General features: G+C 37.5%; 1 protein-coding gene across 2 annotated transcripts; it reads left to right on the top strand.

Moving 5' to 3' along the window:
* The first annotated feature begins 9595 nt into the window (after positions 1–9595).
* On the top strand, positions 9596–15755 carry LOC130967984 (COP1-interactive protein 1). 2 transcript variants are annotated; one of them, XM_057893056.1, is made up of 4 exons: positions 9596–9792; positions 10199–10278; positions 11517–11661; positions 11808–15755. In XM_057893056.1, exons 3-4 carry the CDS (start codon positions 11568–11570, stop codon positions 15539–15541), a joined length of 3828 nt encoding a protein of 1275 aa, XP_057749039.1. In that variant the 5' UTR covers positions 9596–9792; positions 10199–10278; positions 11517–11567; the 3' UTR covers positions 15542–15755. The 2 variants fall into 2 exon arrangements, with proteins under 2 accessions (XP_057749039.1, XP_057749038.1); XM_057893055.1 differs by having other exon boundaries at positions 9597–9792; positions 11487–11661.
* Positions 15756–16475: the final 720 nt, after the last annotated feature.

Here is a 16475-nt window from a genome sequence, read left to right as displayed (position 1 = left end):
TTCTGGCGCTGAACGCCAGAAACAAGCAACATTCTGGCGCTGAACGCCAGGAATGTGCCCAGAGAGGAAAAACTGGCGTTGAACGCCAGTAACAAGCATGAAATTGGCGTTCAACGCCAGAAACATGCTTTACATGGGCGTTGAACACCCAGAATGTGCACCAATGGGCGTTTAAATGCCAGAATGGTGTGCAAAGGCATTTTACATGCCTATTTGGTGCAGGGATGGAATTCCTTGACACCTTAGGATCTGTGGACCTCACAGGATCCCCACCTACCTCGCCCTCTCTCTTTCCATTCATGGTCATCCCTTCTGTTTTTCATTCACCACCTACATCTATCCACTCTTCCCCACCTACCTTTACAATTCAACTTCTCTTTCCCACCCAATCCCACCCATATAGCCGAATCCATCTTCCCTCACTCACCTCCATTTTTTTCTTCTTCTTCTTCCTCTCTTCTTTCTTCTCTTGCTCGAGGGCGAGCAATATTTTAAGTTTGGTGTGGTAAAAGCATAGCTTTTTTGCTTTTCCATTACCATTAATGGCACCTAAGGCCAGAGAAACCTCAAAGGGAAGACAAAAGCTTCCACCTCTGAGTCTTGGGAGATGGAAAGACTCATATAAAGCCGTCATAGCTCAGTGGTAGAACATGTGGCTGCAAATCAAGAGATCCCTGAGATACCTCAGGGGATAAGTTGTCCTCCACACAAATATTGGAAGCAACTAAGGGTAGAAACATCAAAATTACTAGGAATCATTCAACAGAAGCAAGGAAGAGACATAGAGGAGCTCAAAGAGCACCATTGGACCTTCAAGAAGGCGCCACCCTCACTCAAGTGGATTCATTCCTTGTTCTTTATTTCTTTCTGCTTTTTCGTTTTTATGCTGTGTTTATCTATGTTTTGTGTCTTTAGTTCATGATCATTAGTATGTAACCATGCCTTAAAGCTATGAATAAAATCCATTAATCCTTCACCTCTCTTAAATGAAAAATGTTTTAATTCAAAAGAACAAGAAGTACATGAATTTCGAATTTATCCTTGAATTTAATTTAATTATATTGATGTGGTGACAATACTTTTTGTTTTCTGAATGAATGCTTGAACAGTGCATATGTCTTTTGATCTTGTTGTTTATGAATGTTAAAACTGTTGGCTCTTGAAAGAATGATGAACAAAGAGAAATGTTATTGATGATCTGAAAAATCATAAAATTGATTCTTGAAGCAAGAAAAAGCAGTGAAAAAGAAGAAGCTTGCAAAAAAAAAAAAGAAGGAGCAGTAGAAAAAGCCAATAGCCCTTAAAACCAAAAGGCAAGGGTAAAAAGGATCCAAGGCTTTGAGCATCAATGGATAGGAGGGCCCAAGGAAATTAAATCCAGGCCTAAGCGGCTAAATCAAGCTGTCCCTAACCATGTGCTTGTGTCATGAAGGTCCAAGTGAAAAGCTTGAGAATGAGTGGTTAAAGTCGTGATCCAAAGCAAAAGAGTGTGCTTAAGAGCTCTGGACACCACTAACTGGGGACTCTAGCAAAGCTGAGTCACAATCTGAAAAGGTTCACCCAGTTATGTGTCTGTGGCATTTATGTATCTGGTGGTAATACTGGAAAACAAAATGCTTAGGGCCACAGCCAAGACTCATAAGTAGCTGTGTTCAAGAATCAACATGCTTAACTAGGAAAGTCAATAACACTATCCGAAATTCTAAGTTCCTAGAGAAGCCAATCATTCTAAACTTCAAAGAAAAAAGTGAGATGCCAAAACTGTTCAGAAGCAAAAAGCTACAAGTCCCGCTCATCTAATTAGAATTAATATTCATTGATATTCTGGAATTTATAGTATATTCTCTTCTTTTTATCCTATTTGATTTTCAGTTACTTGGGGACAAGCAACAATTTAAGTTTGGTGCTGTGATGAGCGGATAATTTATACGCTTTTTGGTATTGTTTTTAGGTAGTTTTTAGTAAGTTCAAGCTACTTTTAGGGATGTTTTCATTAGTTTTTATGTTAAATTCACATTTCTGGACTTTACTATGAGTTTGTGTGTTTTTCTGTGATTTCAGGTAAATTCTGGCTGAAATTGAGGGACTTGAGCAAAACTCTGAAAAAGGCTGACAAAAGGACGGCTGATGCTGTTGGAATCTGACCTCCCTGCACTCAAAATGGATTTTCTGGAGCTACAGAACTCCAATTGGCACGCTCTCAACGGCGTTGGAAAGTAGACATCCAGGGCTTTCCAGAAATATATAATAGTTCATACTTCTTTCGGAAATTGACGACGTAACTTGGCGTTGAACGCCAAGTACATGCTGCTGTCTGGAGTTAAACGCCAGAAAAACGTCATGATCCGGAGTTGAACGCCCAAAACACGTCATAACTCGGAGTTCAACTCCAAGAGAAGCCTCATCTCGTGGATTGATCAAGCTCAGCCCAAGCATAAACCAAGTGGGCCCCGGAAGTGGATTTATGCATCAATTACTTACTCATGTAAACCCTAGGAGCTAGTTTATTATAAATAGAACATTTAACTATTGTATTAGACATCTTTGGTCTCAGTTTGTTTTATTCTTCATCCTAAGAGGCTATTGATCACGTTTTAGGGGGCTGGCCATTCGGCCATGCCTGAACCTTTTACTTATGTATTTTCAACGGTGGAGTTTCTGCACACCATAGATTAAGGGTGTGGAGCTCTACTGTACCTCAAGTATTAATGCAATTCTATTTTCTTTTATTCAATTCTCTCTTATTCTTATTCCAAGATATTCATTCGCACCCAAAAACATGATGAATGTGATGATTATGTGACGCTCATCATCATTCTCACCTATGAACGCGTGTGATTGACAACCACTTCCGTTCTACATGCAACAGAGCTTGAATGTGTATCTCTTAGATTCCCCAACAGAATCTTCGTGGTATAAGCTAGATAGATGACGGCATTCATCTGGATCCGGAAAGTCTCACCTTGTCTGTGGTATTCCGAGTAGGATCCTGGGAATCCAGAAAGTCTAACCTTGTCTGTGGTATTCCGAGTAGGATTCCGGTAATGAATGACTGTGACGTGCTTCAGACTCGCAAGTGCTGGGCGTTAGTGACAGACGCAAAAGAATCAAGGGATTCTATTCCAGTAGGAGCGGGAACCAACCAGTGATTAGCCGTGCTGTGACAGAGCGCGTGAGCGTAGTTTTCACTGCGAGGATGGGATGTAGCCTTCGGCCAGTGTGATGCCTCCAGACGATTAGCCATGCGAGTGACAGCGCAGAGGACCATTTTCCAGAGAGGATACAAAGTAGCCATCATTGAACGGTGAACCCCTATACACAGCTTGCCATGGAAAGGAGTAAGAAGGATTGAGTTGAAGCAGTAGGAAAGTAGGCGTTCTTGAGCCATACAGTATCTCCATTCGCTTATCTGAAATTCCCACCAATGAATCTGCATAAGTATCCCTTTTATTATTTCTATTTTATTATTTCTATTTTCGAAACCATAAACCAATTTAATCTGCCTAACTGATATTTACAAGGTGACCATAGCTTGCTTTATGCCAACAATCTCTGTGGGATCGACCCTTACTCACGTAAGGTTTATTACTTGGACGACCCAGTACACTTGCTGGTTAGTTGAACGGAGTTGTGAATTCAACTGGTGCCATAATAATGATTTCATACAAATACAAAGAATATGGATCACAATTTCGTCCACCAGTTGCCCCCTTGTTCTTCAGTGGTCCACAATAGAGACTAACCCTAACAAGCCATTCTTTGGGTGTCCTAACTACAATGTTAATGGAAAGAGGTGGTGTCGTTTGTTTGTCTGGGCTGACATTGGAGAAGAAGACCTCGGAGGAAGGATAATTTCTATCGAGGATGGTGACCAAGTGAGGGTGAATTTGATTTGGAGAAATGAAAAATTAGAAGCTGAAGTTAGAACCCCAAAAATGTTCATTTTATGTTTGGTTCTGTTTATAGTGTTTGTTGCTGGTTTCATGTTGGTAATTAAAACTTGAGGATGATTTTGTTTTACTGTGGTTAGAGTTAATGTGTAGTAGAAGAAAGACAAAGTGTTCTTGTCAAATTTTCAAGTTGTTAGTCATTGTATAAACGTGAAGCAAGTTGTTTTCTGTCATCCAATAAAATTGTTGAAAAAAATTGCAAAAAAAATCTAAAATAGCATAATTAACGTTGAAACAAATTGTAATAATAATAATAATAATAATATATTACCATATCAATAAGTTTTAACAAAAGTAACAGTACCCCTGTCACATCAATGACAACTCTCCCAAAAAAGTAAAGACTAGTCCTAATTTCAAAATACACCCATAGCAAGGATAGAGAGTGCCAATCATTCTTATATTGTATCTAAATATATAAACAATTTACTGCCAAAAATTTAGGCCACAAAATAAAAGTACGATTCACAAAAAGATTCACAGTATCATCCAAAATAGGCTGCACAGATCAAGTACATCTTCCTTTTTTTTCTTCGGTGGCTTGAAGCCAGGTGTTGAGACAAATTTCAGGAAGTTGGCCAGTTTAAAAGCTGTGGCTGAGCTTGCTTCTTGTAGTGGATCCATAGTGGCCGATCCTGATAGTGGTGGTGATGACCTCTTTCTGGTCTGCAACTTGGATGGCCTCGCAGGTGGATCCTGTTTCATTTAAATAATACATAATTTTAGTTTGAATGTGCATAACAATATTAAATGTGATTTATGAAACTAAATGCAACTACCTCTTGAGACTGTTGTGACTGTTGTGCATTCGAGTAGTTTGGTTGGGAGAGGTCGATCTCAACCACCTGGATATCAACCGGTGCAGTAACATGAGGAGATTGAGGAGGTGCATCTGGAGGAGCTTGAGGAGGTGCTTCTGGAGGAGTTTGAGCATATTTTTCTGGAAGAACTTGAGCAGGTGCATCAACAGCATTTCCTTGTGCATTGGGCTTTTTCTTAGCAGCAGCGACAGCTGCAGCTGCAGCAGCAAGAGCAGCAAGAACATCAGCTGCTCTCTTTTTTGGACAACCCCTCTTGGTGTGCTCCTTCTGTTGGTAGTATCTACAAGTAAAGGGTTTAAGTTATTTCTTTAGGGTCCCAGTCATCTTGGATTTCTTGCTTTCTCTATTGCTCTCATCTGCATCATTTCTCCTTTTCTTTGTGAGTGGTTCGGTCTTTTTTTTGGTCTTTGAAGCTTGTGGCCTATTCTACTCAGATTTCTCCTACAGAGATTGTCCAGACAATGAATTTATATAATGTGCAAAAGTGTCTCTATATGCGTCCATGGTGAGCCACTTATGACAGAAATCTTTAGGTCTCTTATTTACCCTTGCGAGAGCCGCACACGCATGCACACAAGGCATGCCTGAAGTAATTAACAAACAAATGTGTTATTAAAGTAATCAATTATTCGAAAAAAAGAGGATCTAAAGGCTGGTTAATTACCTGTTAACATCCAAAACTGACATGTGCACAGTCGCTTGCTCAAATCCACTATCATGTTTGTTAGATGACCATGCACTTCAAACTTTTCATACTCATCATTTCCAGTCCAGATTGACATCTAATTTTTAGACGCCTTTCTGATTTTGTCCAACCTACTTTAAACCACTGGTGGTAGCTTCTCCGCATGGTTGGCTAGCTTAACTTTGTCTTTAGCGATTGTTTTCATCACAAATATTCTGACTTCCTCATGTAGAGTGATGATTGGCTTGGCCCTTGCTTCTTTAATTCTTGCATTAAAGACCTCACATGCGTTATTGCAGATATTATCAAGTTTTGGATTATGACTAAATGCTGACTTTGTCCACGAGTTTCTAGGTCACTTGTTCAGGTAATTCCAGACATCTTCATTAATTTTCTTAATCTTCTTCATGTTGTTAGAGAAATCTTGATAAGTGATTGATCTTGCGCATTCCCAGAGTAACCAACTCCCTTAACTCTAAATCTTTCCAATGCTTGTTAAAGTTTCTCCATAAGTGCCACACGCAGAACCTATGGTGGACATGAGGCATAACCTCCTGGACAGCAGAAAGCAGGCCCTGCATGTGAACACAACATTGAAGTAACTTTTGTCGTGATACATAATAGTCCTTGAGATACAATAAATGAACCCATAATTGTCTCTAACATTTGTTTAAAGAACCTGACATGATTCCCTACATTTAAATCGTTCCCTATTTCTGTTCCTATGTCACATTACCCATAAAGAATCATGCAAAATATTCTCTTCAGTTAGTACACAGCTTTTCAGGCCAACATGTAAACAAATAACTGAACAAGTTACATTAACTAGAAATTGTAAACCTTAAATCCACTACCTATAATAAATAATAATGACAAATTCACTTTTGTAATAATAGAGTGTACTATGAAAGGGCAATGTTTACCTTTTGCATGTCGCTCATGAAGCTCCATTTGTTTTCTTTATAGTCTCCGAAGTCCTCATGGAGTAGCTCCAAAAATCACCTTCAGTTCTCCGTATTCTCTACATTCATAATTGCCCAAGCTATAACATATATGTGATGATTTGCGTCCTAACCCACTGCTGATAAAATTTGGCCTTCAATTTGTGTTTTAAGGAATGCCCCATCTAAACCAATCAGTTACCTACACTATGCCTTAAAAGTTAAAATCATTCTTGCACCCACTAAGACATATATACATCCTCTGAAAGATCACCTCTCCATCTGATTGTGGGATGGTGCCAATTCTAACTGTTGATCTCAGATTACACTTTAAGAGTGTTTCTCCGTAGTCCCTCACCATTGCATATTGGGCCTTCTCATCCCATATACCACAGCTCTAGCATCTGTCAAGGCTTTATAATTTGAATTTCTGTTTAACACCAGGTCACACTTAGACTTGAAGTACACAACTATCTTACATTGTCTAAAGTTAGGATATTTCCTAATCTTCTTTACTAACTTGCTAGTCAACCAGTTCCTATTTGCAACTCAGTTGGTGGCTTCTCTAGGACATGTGTAGTTGTCATTGAAAATTTTTATCTGCCAACATGTTTTATCATGATCCCGTGAGGCATAAACCACCCATTGCACTCCTCAACCTTACACACAGCCCTACATCTCACGACATCATTCTTAATAAACTGAATCCATCTACCTTCTTGAATTGTAATCTCTCTCACTGCCTCTCTAAACTCATAATTTGTATTAAACTTCATTTCCACCTCAAGTTTTAAATCACCAAACCGAATACCATCTCTAAATACCGAAAATACATCATTTGGCTCTTCTTCGAAAAATTCATTTTCTAAAAGAGAAGGAGTTTTCATTTTTTCGGAGTGCGAAGAGTTGGCCCCATCAGACTCTGCTATAGGATCCAAAGCATTGTCCAGATCTCCATCTCTTGTGACAGAAACTTCTAAGAAACTTAAGTCCACCTCACACTCCTCATCATCCATTACCAATGCATCATCATTGTTAATAAACTTTCTCTTAGACTTTGCAAGTGTCTCAGTAGGTGCATGCTTCAACTTAGAGTCTCTTTTCTTAGCTTGACAATTTTTTTCAACTATGTCATCATTACTTGAGCTATCATCTCTCCCAGGTTCATATGAACTGTCCTCCTGGTGTATTAATCTTTAGAAAAAGACAATATCAGAACTTGTTTTTTCTTGTGATGTTACTGTATCTTCTTCATTCTTAAAGCAGACCTTGTGCAATAGACTTTAGTATTGGTTTTGGGCTTTGGATTTACTTTGGGGTTGGACACAGAATTTGGGTTGGACTTGGATTTGGACGCATTCTTCGGGTTGGCCTTGGGCTTGGAAGAAGATATGATATTGGATTTTGGCTTTGGATTGGCCTTTGAATTGGATTTAGTTTTTGGGATAACTAGAGGAGTCTTGCTAATAGGCGTTGCAGTAGTATATTGGCTAGGATTAGAGTTGGATGTGGTAGTGGGATTATTTTTTTAGGGTGTTGGGTTATTAGCACCAAGATTTGTTGGTTCTGTGCTCTTGGATGGTGAGGTATTATTAGCAAGGGTAGTAGGTATATTAGTTTGGTTTGGGATCTTGTTTGGTAGAGATTCATCGCCAGGTTCATCAATAACCACTCTGAGCTCATCATGGTCATTCTCAACATAAACAACAATCTCATTCCCCTCAAGAATTTCTGGTGATGAAACTGCATGCTCAAAGTAAACATCAACCGGCCCATCATTTTTCTTAGGCATAAAACACATATCTCTCAATTCATAATCAAAATTCAGAGCTCTTAAACTGGTGTCTAAACTCCTCTCGACAACATGCTACCAACATTCTCCTATCTTATCATATCCTAATTCTTTAAATAATTTCTCACTCAAAATACATTTAAAGTATCTACATCAATGTCACCAACACATGCCTTTTTATCAGGTAAATATATAGTCACTCCTTTTTCATCTTTCTAAAACTTTCTCCTATGGTGGAACACAATATCTAACTGCACATCCATCTGCATGATTCAAAAAATTTTATTTTCATCACCAGTTCCATACAATGATCACTTTAAGATATTTTTCATCAACTACATTGATACATGGGACAGAGAAATATCAAAACAAAACACAATTGTCTACCATCAGAATAGAGCATGAAGAAAAACTCCTAAAAATAGTCCCACACAACATCACAATAAAATCCTAGCACAAAATCCACTACAAAATTTAGGAAATAACAATATACAAAGTAATAAACCATGATCACCAATCATCAATGCTTTCCCTAAAATTTAAAAACATAAAATTTTACTCTTTTCACTAACTTTGGTGACGAAACAGAAGATCCTTATAGCGGCAAACCAACTCTTCAGACAACTGTATAGTGTTCACACGTGTTCTAACAGTCTCCAAAAATTCTATTGCAGTTACCAATTCCTATTTTGCGTCACTCATGGAAGATAAATTTTTTTCACTGCGTCACTCATGAAAAAGTTAAAGACAAAGTAAAAAAAAGAGGAATGCAAACGTTTTATTTTTTATCACATACAAACGACCTTGCTTAAAGGAATTTTTAGTGCCAAATTAAAAATGACGTCGTTTTATTGTGTCCAGTGTAGTAATAATTGGCTACGTCACTAATAGTATCAGTGCTTCGATGATAAAAAATAAGACAAAAATTAACATGATACATTTTTTTAAATTTAAAAGATTAATTTAATACAATCAGAATCTAAAAGATTAAATCAGTACAATTCATCAATTTCAAAAACTAAAATAAAACTTAACTCATCTTATCGATAACGCTACCATATCTTATGAATCGTAAACAATTGTTTAGATTGTTAACACTAGAATCTTTTGGGTACGTGTTATTTATTTACTAAAAGTTTCTGTAACCTTTCTTGGCAACAGTAGACAGTAATAATCCCAGAGGCCAATAGTGTGATTGGAGTCTGATTGGATTCTCTCGCACGAAACAGGACAGAAGTGGCCAGCCTAATGAGGCGCGAGAAATCGCGTGGCAGTGCATGTAATAAAAATAGAACGAGAGGGACATACATCTGAAAATACATTCCAAAGATTCCATCCCCGAAATTTGAAGGTGCACAATGCTGGCGTCCCTTTTCAGCGCTCTAATCCAAACAAAGCCACTTTTCATGCCACTATATTTCTTTCATTTATTTATTTATTTATTCATTCATCATGTGTCAGAAAATAAAACTCAAGCTTAGCCTCCCTGTCTCTCTCTCTCGCATTAATTGAAGAACGTTCTCACTCATTCACTCCTCTTCCTTTCTTTTCGATTTTTTCTAAGCATCGATTCTCTGCTTCATCCTCTCTTCGTTTTTCACAGGTAGGTAACTCTCGATTCCTTCTGTTGTTCCTTTCTTCTTTCTGATTCTGCGTGGTTCTCCCGAATCGTTTCAGCTTTCGGATTCGATCCGATCAACTTCCTATGCTCTAAGACTGATATCATGCATGCTTCAATTTACTTCTCTCGTTTTCTCATCTTTACTTGTTCTTCCTGTAATTCTCCCTGAACAATCCGAATAGTTTACTTTGCTATCGATTTTCCTTTTCTATATGATGACGATCTTTGAAAATTCTGCGCTTAGTATATCTTTTTTCTTAGTCAGAACTACGAAAGAACTCTTGCTGTTAGTGATATATGAATTCATTGAATTTGATCGTATTACTTCTAAAGCTGCACATACAGGTCCAAGATCAATTAGCTCTGAATACTTTTGTTTCTCTTTCAGCTGCTGCAGTTTTGCATTTGAGGAGTTCAACAAGAAGATTCTCAAGAGTAGAAAGAATACTGACTGACCCTGTACCTCAGGTACCTAACTTATTTGTCGAAATTGTGATTTAGAGATCATGATTTGCAATTATCATTTCTTGTTTTATCCGGTCATCTTTCGGTAAATTACAAATCTACAATTTACAAAGGTATTTCGTTTTTGTTGTTAAATAATGACAAAAAAATTTGTTACCAAAAAAAAAAAAAAAAAAACGAGGCATGATCCCGGTTGTTCGTGAGCTGTCTCATACTCTCTCATCTGAATCCGACTCAGCTTCTGGCGAAGATTCCCGGGGTTGTTGACTTGGCGCACCATTGTTAGTTCTTGGCGCCTACTTCAAGTGTCTCTGTTTCCTTCTCTATAATTTTAATCATTTTCTTGAGTTAATTATTTAAGCTTAGTTTAATTATTCCGCATTCAATAATTGAATTTTAATCCTGATAGCGTAAAATGGTGGTTTGACGGTACGTTTATTGCAATCTCCGAAAAGCTGAGAGAATCAAGTATTGGTTAATTGATGATGACAATTGCATCTTTCTTCACTTATCAATGGAGAATCCAGATATCTTTTTCACGTATCCCTTTCCTTTGTTTCTCTATTTTTACATCACTATACGGCCAATTATTCTCATAATTAGTAATTACCCTCGATTTCAATAGTGGAACGGAATATTCATTTTGTTATTGGATCGATTCGAGTTCTACGAAATTGTATGTACTATGTCCTTGTTGCGATGAGACACCGTTATAATCATTCCCCATATTTTATGATCATTTATCTCTCGTTAAAATATGTTGCCTTTGCATTTTCCTGACGGCTATATATAATAATATCATATCAAATCGATTAATAAATCCCATTTGTGTGGCACATCTACTATTGCTTTCCACCATCTTCTTTGATGACATATAAACTATACGGACTACAAATTTCTTTATGGAAAAGCGCTGATGAAAGCTCAGACCGACCAGAAAAGAATATGTACTCTTTCTGTAATGACAGCAATAATAAACTACACTTTTCGACAATACTTTCTACATTTTTTAGTTGCTATACATAACTTTTTCTCCTCCCCCTCCTCCCCTCTAAAGTTTGATAAATATCCATAACACTTAGAATAAAATAGTAGCGATAATCTGCGTTAATCTTGTTAATGATGTTTACTTAGAAATTCCTTACAGATGGTAATTACCTGCAAATTTAAGCATGAAGAAAATAGTGCTAAAAAAGTGTTAATTTTTTCAGTTCCTGACTATTTGGGATCATGGGGAGCAGATTATGTTGATGCGTGCGTGACTGCTGATAAGTTGAAGATCCATAGAGAAGATGGTGAAACATCGCTTTAGAGAGTCTATAAAATCTTTGTTTGGAAGTCATCTTGACCCTGAGAAAGATGAGCAACTGCAGGGAGCTAAAACAGGTACAATTTCTATCCCAAGATTAAAAGCTCAGCTGCCACCATGACATCACAATGATAATGATAAATAATTTTCCACAACTTATCAATCACCTTGTAATGATTAAACAAATGATTTCGTGTTTTGCTGCTCTTTTTTTTTCCTACAGAAATTGATGACAAAGTGAAAAGGATATTGAAACTTATTAAAGATGACAACCTTGAAGAGGATGGCCCCCCTTTAGAGCAATCTAAGAAGGAACCACTTGTTGAACTGATTGAGGATTTCCACAATCAGTACCAATCGCTCTATACACGATATGATCATTTGACAGGTGAGTTAAGGAAAAAGATTCATGGCAAGCAAGGAGAAAATGAGAGCTCATCATCCAGTTCAGACTCAGATTCAGATTATTCTTCAAGAGACAAAGTCAGAAAAAATGGACAGCTGGAAAGTGACTTTCAAAAGATAATTGAAGGCTTAAAGCAAGAACTTGAAATGGCTAGTGTGGAAGTTGCTGAATTAAACCAGAGGTTGACAAGTACTCATGAAGAAAAGGAGGATCTTAATTCGAAATATGTTGCAGCATTGAGCAAGATAGAAGAAGTAGAGAAAATAAACATGGATTTGAAATCTGATGCTGAAGCATCGAGTATTCAAAGATCAAAACTTTTGGATGAGAATGCTGAACTAAAAAATCAACTGGACGTTGCTGGTAAGACAGAAGCTGAGCTGAGTCAAAGATTGGAGGACTTGAAGACAGAAAAAGATAGTTCGACATCGGAGAAGGAGACAGCTATCCAGCAGATTGTCGAGGAAAAGAAGATTACAGATGACCTGAGAACCACAGTTGATCAACTGAAGGATGAGAAATTCTCTCTTGAGAAAGAATTACAAGTCGTGACAGGGGAAATTTTCATTCTAAAACAGCAGTTAGAGCATGCAGATGAGGAAATGACAAAGGTCAACAACAACCTGAGAGTCACTGAGGAAGAAAATGAATCATTGAAATTGAAACTTTCACAGGCTTCTGATGAGGTCCAGCTTTCTCACAGAAGAGTTCAAGAACTTGTAGACGAATTGAGTCAGTTAAAGGAGGAACATGTTGCAGCATTGAGCAAAATAGAAGAAGTAGACAAAATAAACATGGATTTGAAAACTGATGCTGAAGCATCGAGTATTCAAAGATCAAAACTTTTGGAAGAGAATGCTGAACTAAAAAATCAACTGGATGTTGCTGGTAAGACAGAAGCTGAGCTGAGTCAAAGATTGGAGGACTTGAAGACAGAAAAAGATAGTTTGACACTGGAGAAGGACACAGCTATCCAGCAGATTGTCAAGGAAAAGAAGATTACAGATGACCTGAGAACCACAGTTGATCAACTGAAGGATGAGAAATTCTCGCTTGAGAAAGAATTACGAGTTGTGACAGGGGAAATTTCCATTCTAAAACAGCAGTTAGAGCATGCAGATGAGGAAATGACAAAGGTCAACAACAACCTGAGAGTCACTGGGGAAGAAACTGAATCATTGAAATTGACAATTTCACAGGCTTCTGATGAGGTTCAGCTTTCTCACAGAAGAATTCAAGAACTTGTAGATGAATTGAGTCAGTTAAAGGAGAAACATGATGAGAAGGAAAGGGAAGTTTCAACCCTCACCGAGATGCATGAAGGGCATCAGAATGAATCCTCAAATAAAATTAGGGAGCTTGAGGGACAAGTCACAAACCTGGCACTAGAACTAGAATCACATCAAACCCAGAAAAGAGATATGGAGGAGCAAATTAAAAGGGGCACAACTGAAGCAAGGGAACTGGGAGAGCACAATTTAGGGCTACGTAGCCAGATTTCAGAACTTGAAATGAAGTCCAAAGAAAGAGAAGAGGAACTATTTTCCCTCAAGAAGAAACTTGAAGATAATGAGGAGGAGTCATCCTCTAAAATATTAGATTTGACATCTCAGATAACCAATCTGCTGACTGACATAAGCACATTACATTCAAAAAACAATGAACTGGAAGAGCAGATAATTTCAAAGAGCAGTGAAGCATCAACTCAAGTCAAAAGCATTACTGATAACATGAGTGTGTTGCAGCACGAAGTGGAGTCCCTACAACAACAGAAAGCTGACTTGGAAGTTCAGTTAGTGGAAAAAGTCCAAGAGAATTCAGAGTATGCAATTCAATTGCAAAATCTGAAAGAGGAGGTTGACAGAAAAACCCTGGAACAAGAGAAACTTATGGAAGACACCGAAAATTTACTCATGCAGATAAGGAATCTGGAATCAGAGGTGAGCACTATGAAGAACCAGAAAAGTGTAGATGATGAGCTGATAAGGGCTAACAGCCACGAGATTGATCATTTGAGACAAGAGAAGTTGGAGCTACTTGACAAAACAGCAGAATTAGAGAAAACATCATTAGAGAGAGAATCCGCGTTTTCTGTCATCCAGGACACACTTCGTAAAGTAGAGGAAGAGAGTTCAGCTCAAATAATGAATTTGACTGAGAAAATCAACAATCTTCAAAATGATTTGGTTTCCTTGGAGAATCAGAAACAAGAGTCATCACAGCAGTATGACGGACTGAAGTTGGAGGTGGATTCTATACACAGCCAGAAGAGTGAACTTGAAGAGCAAGCAAGAGCTAAAGATCATGAGAACAGCGAGCTGAGAGAGGAAATTATTGGATTGAAGGGAACAATCACTGCGCTGGAGACAACAATGGCAGAAAAGAAGTTTGCGTTGTCCACTTTGCAGGAAAAATTTCATGAGAAAGAGAACGAAGCTTCTGCCTTAACCACCCAAGTGAATAATCTGCAAAATGACTTGCTTTCATTGCAGGGCTTAAAAGAAGAGTTGGAGCTCCACTGTGGAAAAATCAAAGAAGAACATGCAGAAAGGTTTACACTCATAGAGAATGAAAAGAATGAGCTAGCAGGAAAGTCAACCAGTCTTCAGAGAACATTAGAAGAACGAGAAGATGCTTATCAGAAGTTAAATGAAGGTTATATACAAATGGAAGGTTGGCTGAAGGAAAGCAAGGTGAGCCTTGAAGTTGCTGAGAAGAAGATTGAAGAAATGGAACGTGAATTCCATGAAGGCAGTGAGTTTAAGAATCAGATGATGGCTGAACTGGAGCATACAGTGGAGGATCTGAAGAGAGACCTTGAAGAGAAAGGAGATGAAATCAACACTATGTTTGAGAATGTCCGCATGCTCGAGGTTAAGCTTCGTCTTTCCAATCAGAAGTTACGCGTCACAGAACAATTGCTAAGTGAGAAGGAGGAGAGCTTTAGAAAAGCTGAAGAAAAGTTCCAACAAGAGCAGAAAGCTCTTGATGACATGATTGCTACTTTGTCAGTAAAGCTTGCTGCCAACAATGAAGCTTTTCAGGAAATCATAGCCGGTGTTAAAGAGTGTGTGAACAGCGTGACGGTTGGCATAGAAACCGTTTGCTGGAATTTCTCTGATAAATGTAAAAATCATGAGAACTCTATCTCCAACATGTCTCGTGAGCTTCAGGTTGCAAAGAACGGTTTCAGGGAGATGAACAAGGAAAAAGAGCAATTGCAGACACAGAGACACCAATTGCTGGAGCAGCTGCGGGATAAGAATGAAGAAGAGTTAGCTTTGAGGGAGAGGATTGGGAAGCTGGAGGCAAAAGCAAGCAAGGATGAATCAGAGAAGACGAATCTGGCTGCGAACATGGCTCAACTGAGGAATACAGTTGGAGAATTGGAGAAGAAGATGAAAGAGAAAGATGATGGCATGTTGGACTTGGGTGAAGAGAAGAGGGAGGCCATAAGGCAGCTTTGTTTGTGGATTGATTATCATCGCAGCCGTTATGACTATCTCAAAGACGTTCTATCAAAGACAGGTAGAGGCCAACGAACGGCTTAAATCCTTAAAGTTTGTTTAGCACCTTCTTGTGTGTCCCATTTAGGTATGGTGTTGTGGTTTGAATTGTTATTAGTTCAATTTTTCTCATGTGAATTAATTCTTTGTTTCTTTTGGTTCAAACATGTGCGTGTTTATAATTTAATTCATTCTGTATCAGGAGCATATATCTCCTTCATGATTTGGTTATCATCACATACCTCATCATTACTTGTCATATGACGGTCATTGTCTTTTGTCTATGCCTTTTTTTGTAACTTGTAATCAAGTGATATTGAGAAACTATAATGGGAAGAAGAAAATAAATGCAATATCAAAATTGAGGCTCTCTAATCCCTCTTCCCACCGACTACCTCCGATCCCTCCGTCGCGACGCACATCTGCTTTGATCATCGCGGTTTTTCCCATTCGCGACAGAAAAAAAGAAATAAAAAAAAAATAAAAAAATATAAAGTCATTTTAAAATTTATTTTAAAAATTCAAAATTATTTAAAAGAAATAAAAAATTATTTTAAAAATTTGAGAATATAAAATTTCAAAGGATAGTACTAGGGAGCCAATAGGCTATTGAGTTATAAAATAAACATCATGACCTTTTAGACTTAGAATTCTTATACCATATCATGATACCACTTATTTCAAAAGTTTCAACTAATAGAAAAAGATAACATTAATGATTATATCTCTAATACTTCTGAAATCTCTATTATATAATTGGCTATACTTTTTCAATTTGAAAATATCTGAAACGTGACAAAAACAAACATCCTAAACTTAAAAAAAAAATTCCGATAATTTTAAAATTCAAAACCAATAAAAAAGAAAAATATAAAAAAAACTAAAAATTATAAAAAAACATTAAAAATTATTAAAAAAAATTCAACCCCCTAAAAAAAATCCAAAATGAAAAAAAGTAATTTAAAACTAATCAAAAAAA

The sequence above is a fragment of the Arachis stenosperma genome, chromosome 3 (assembly GCF_014773155.1).
Source record: "Arachis stenosperma cultivar V10309 chromosome 3, arast.V10309.gnm1.PFL2, whole genome shotgun sequence".
NCBI lineage: Eukaryota > Viridiplantae > Streptophyta > Magnoliopsida > Fabales > Fabaceae > Arachis > Arachis stenosperma.
The sequence above is the reverse complement of the archived record's forward strand: the minus strand, read 5'-3'. Positions and strand labels throughout refer to the sequence as shown.

Coding starts and splice junctions, on each gene's coding strand:
- LOC130967984 (XM_057893056.1), top strand. CDS start 11,568: ATGGTGAAACATCGCTTTAGAGAGTCTATAAAATCTTTGTTTGGAAGT. Junction 11,662..11,807: donor ACTGCAGGGAGCTAAAACAG/GTACAATTTCTA, acceptor TTTTTCCTACAG/AAATTGATGACAAAGTGAAA.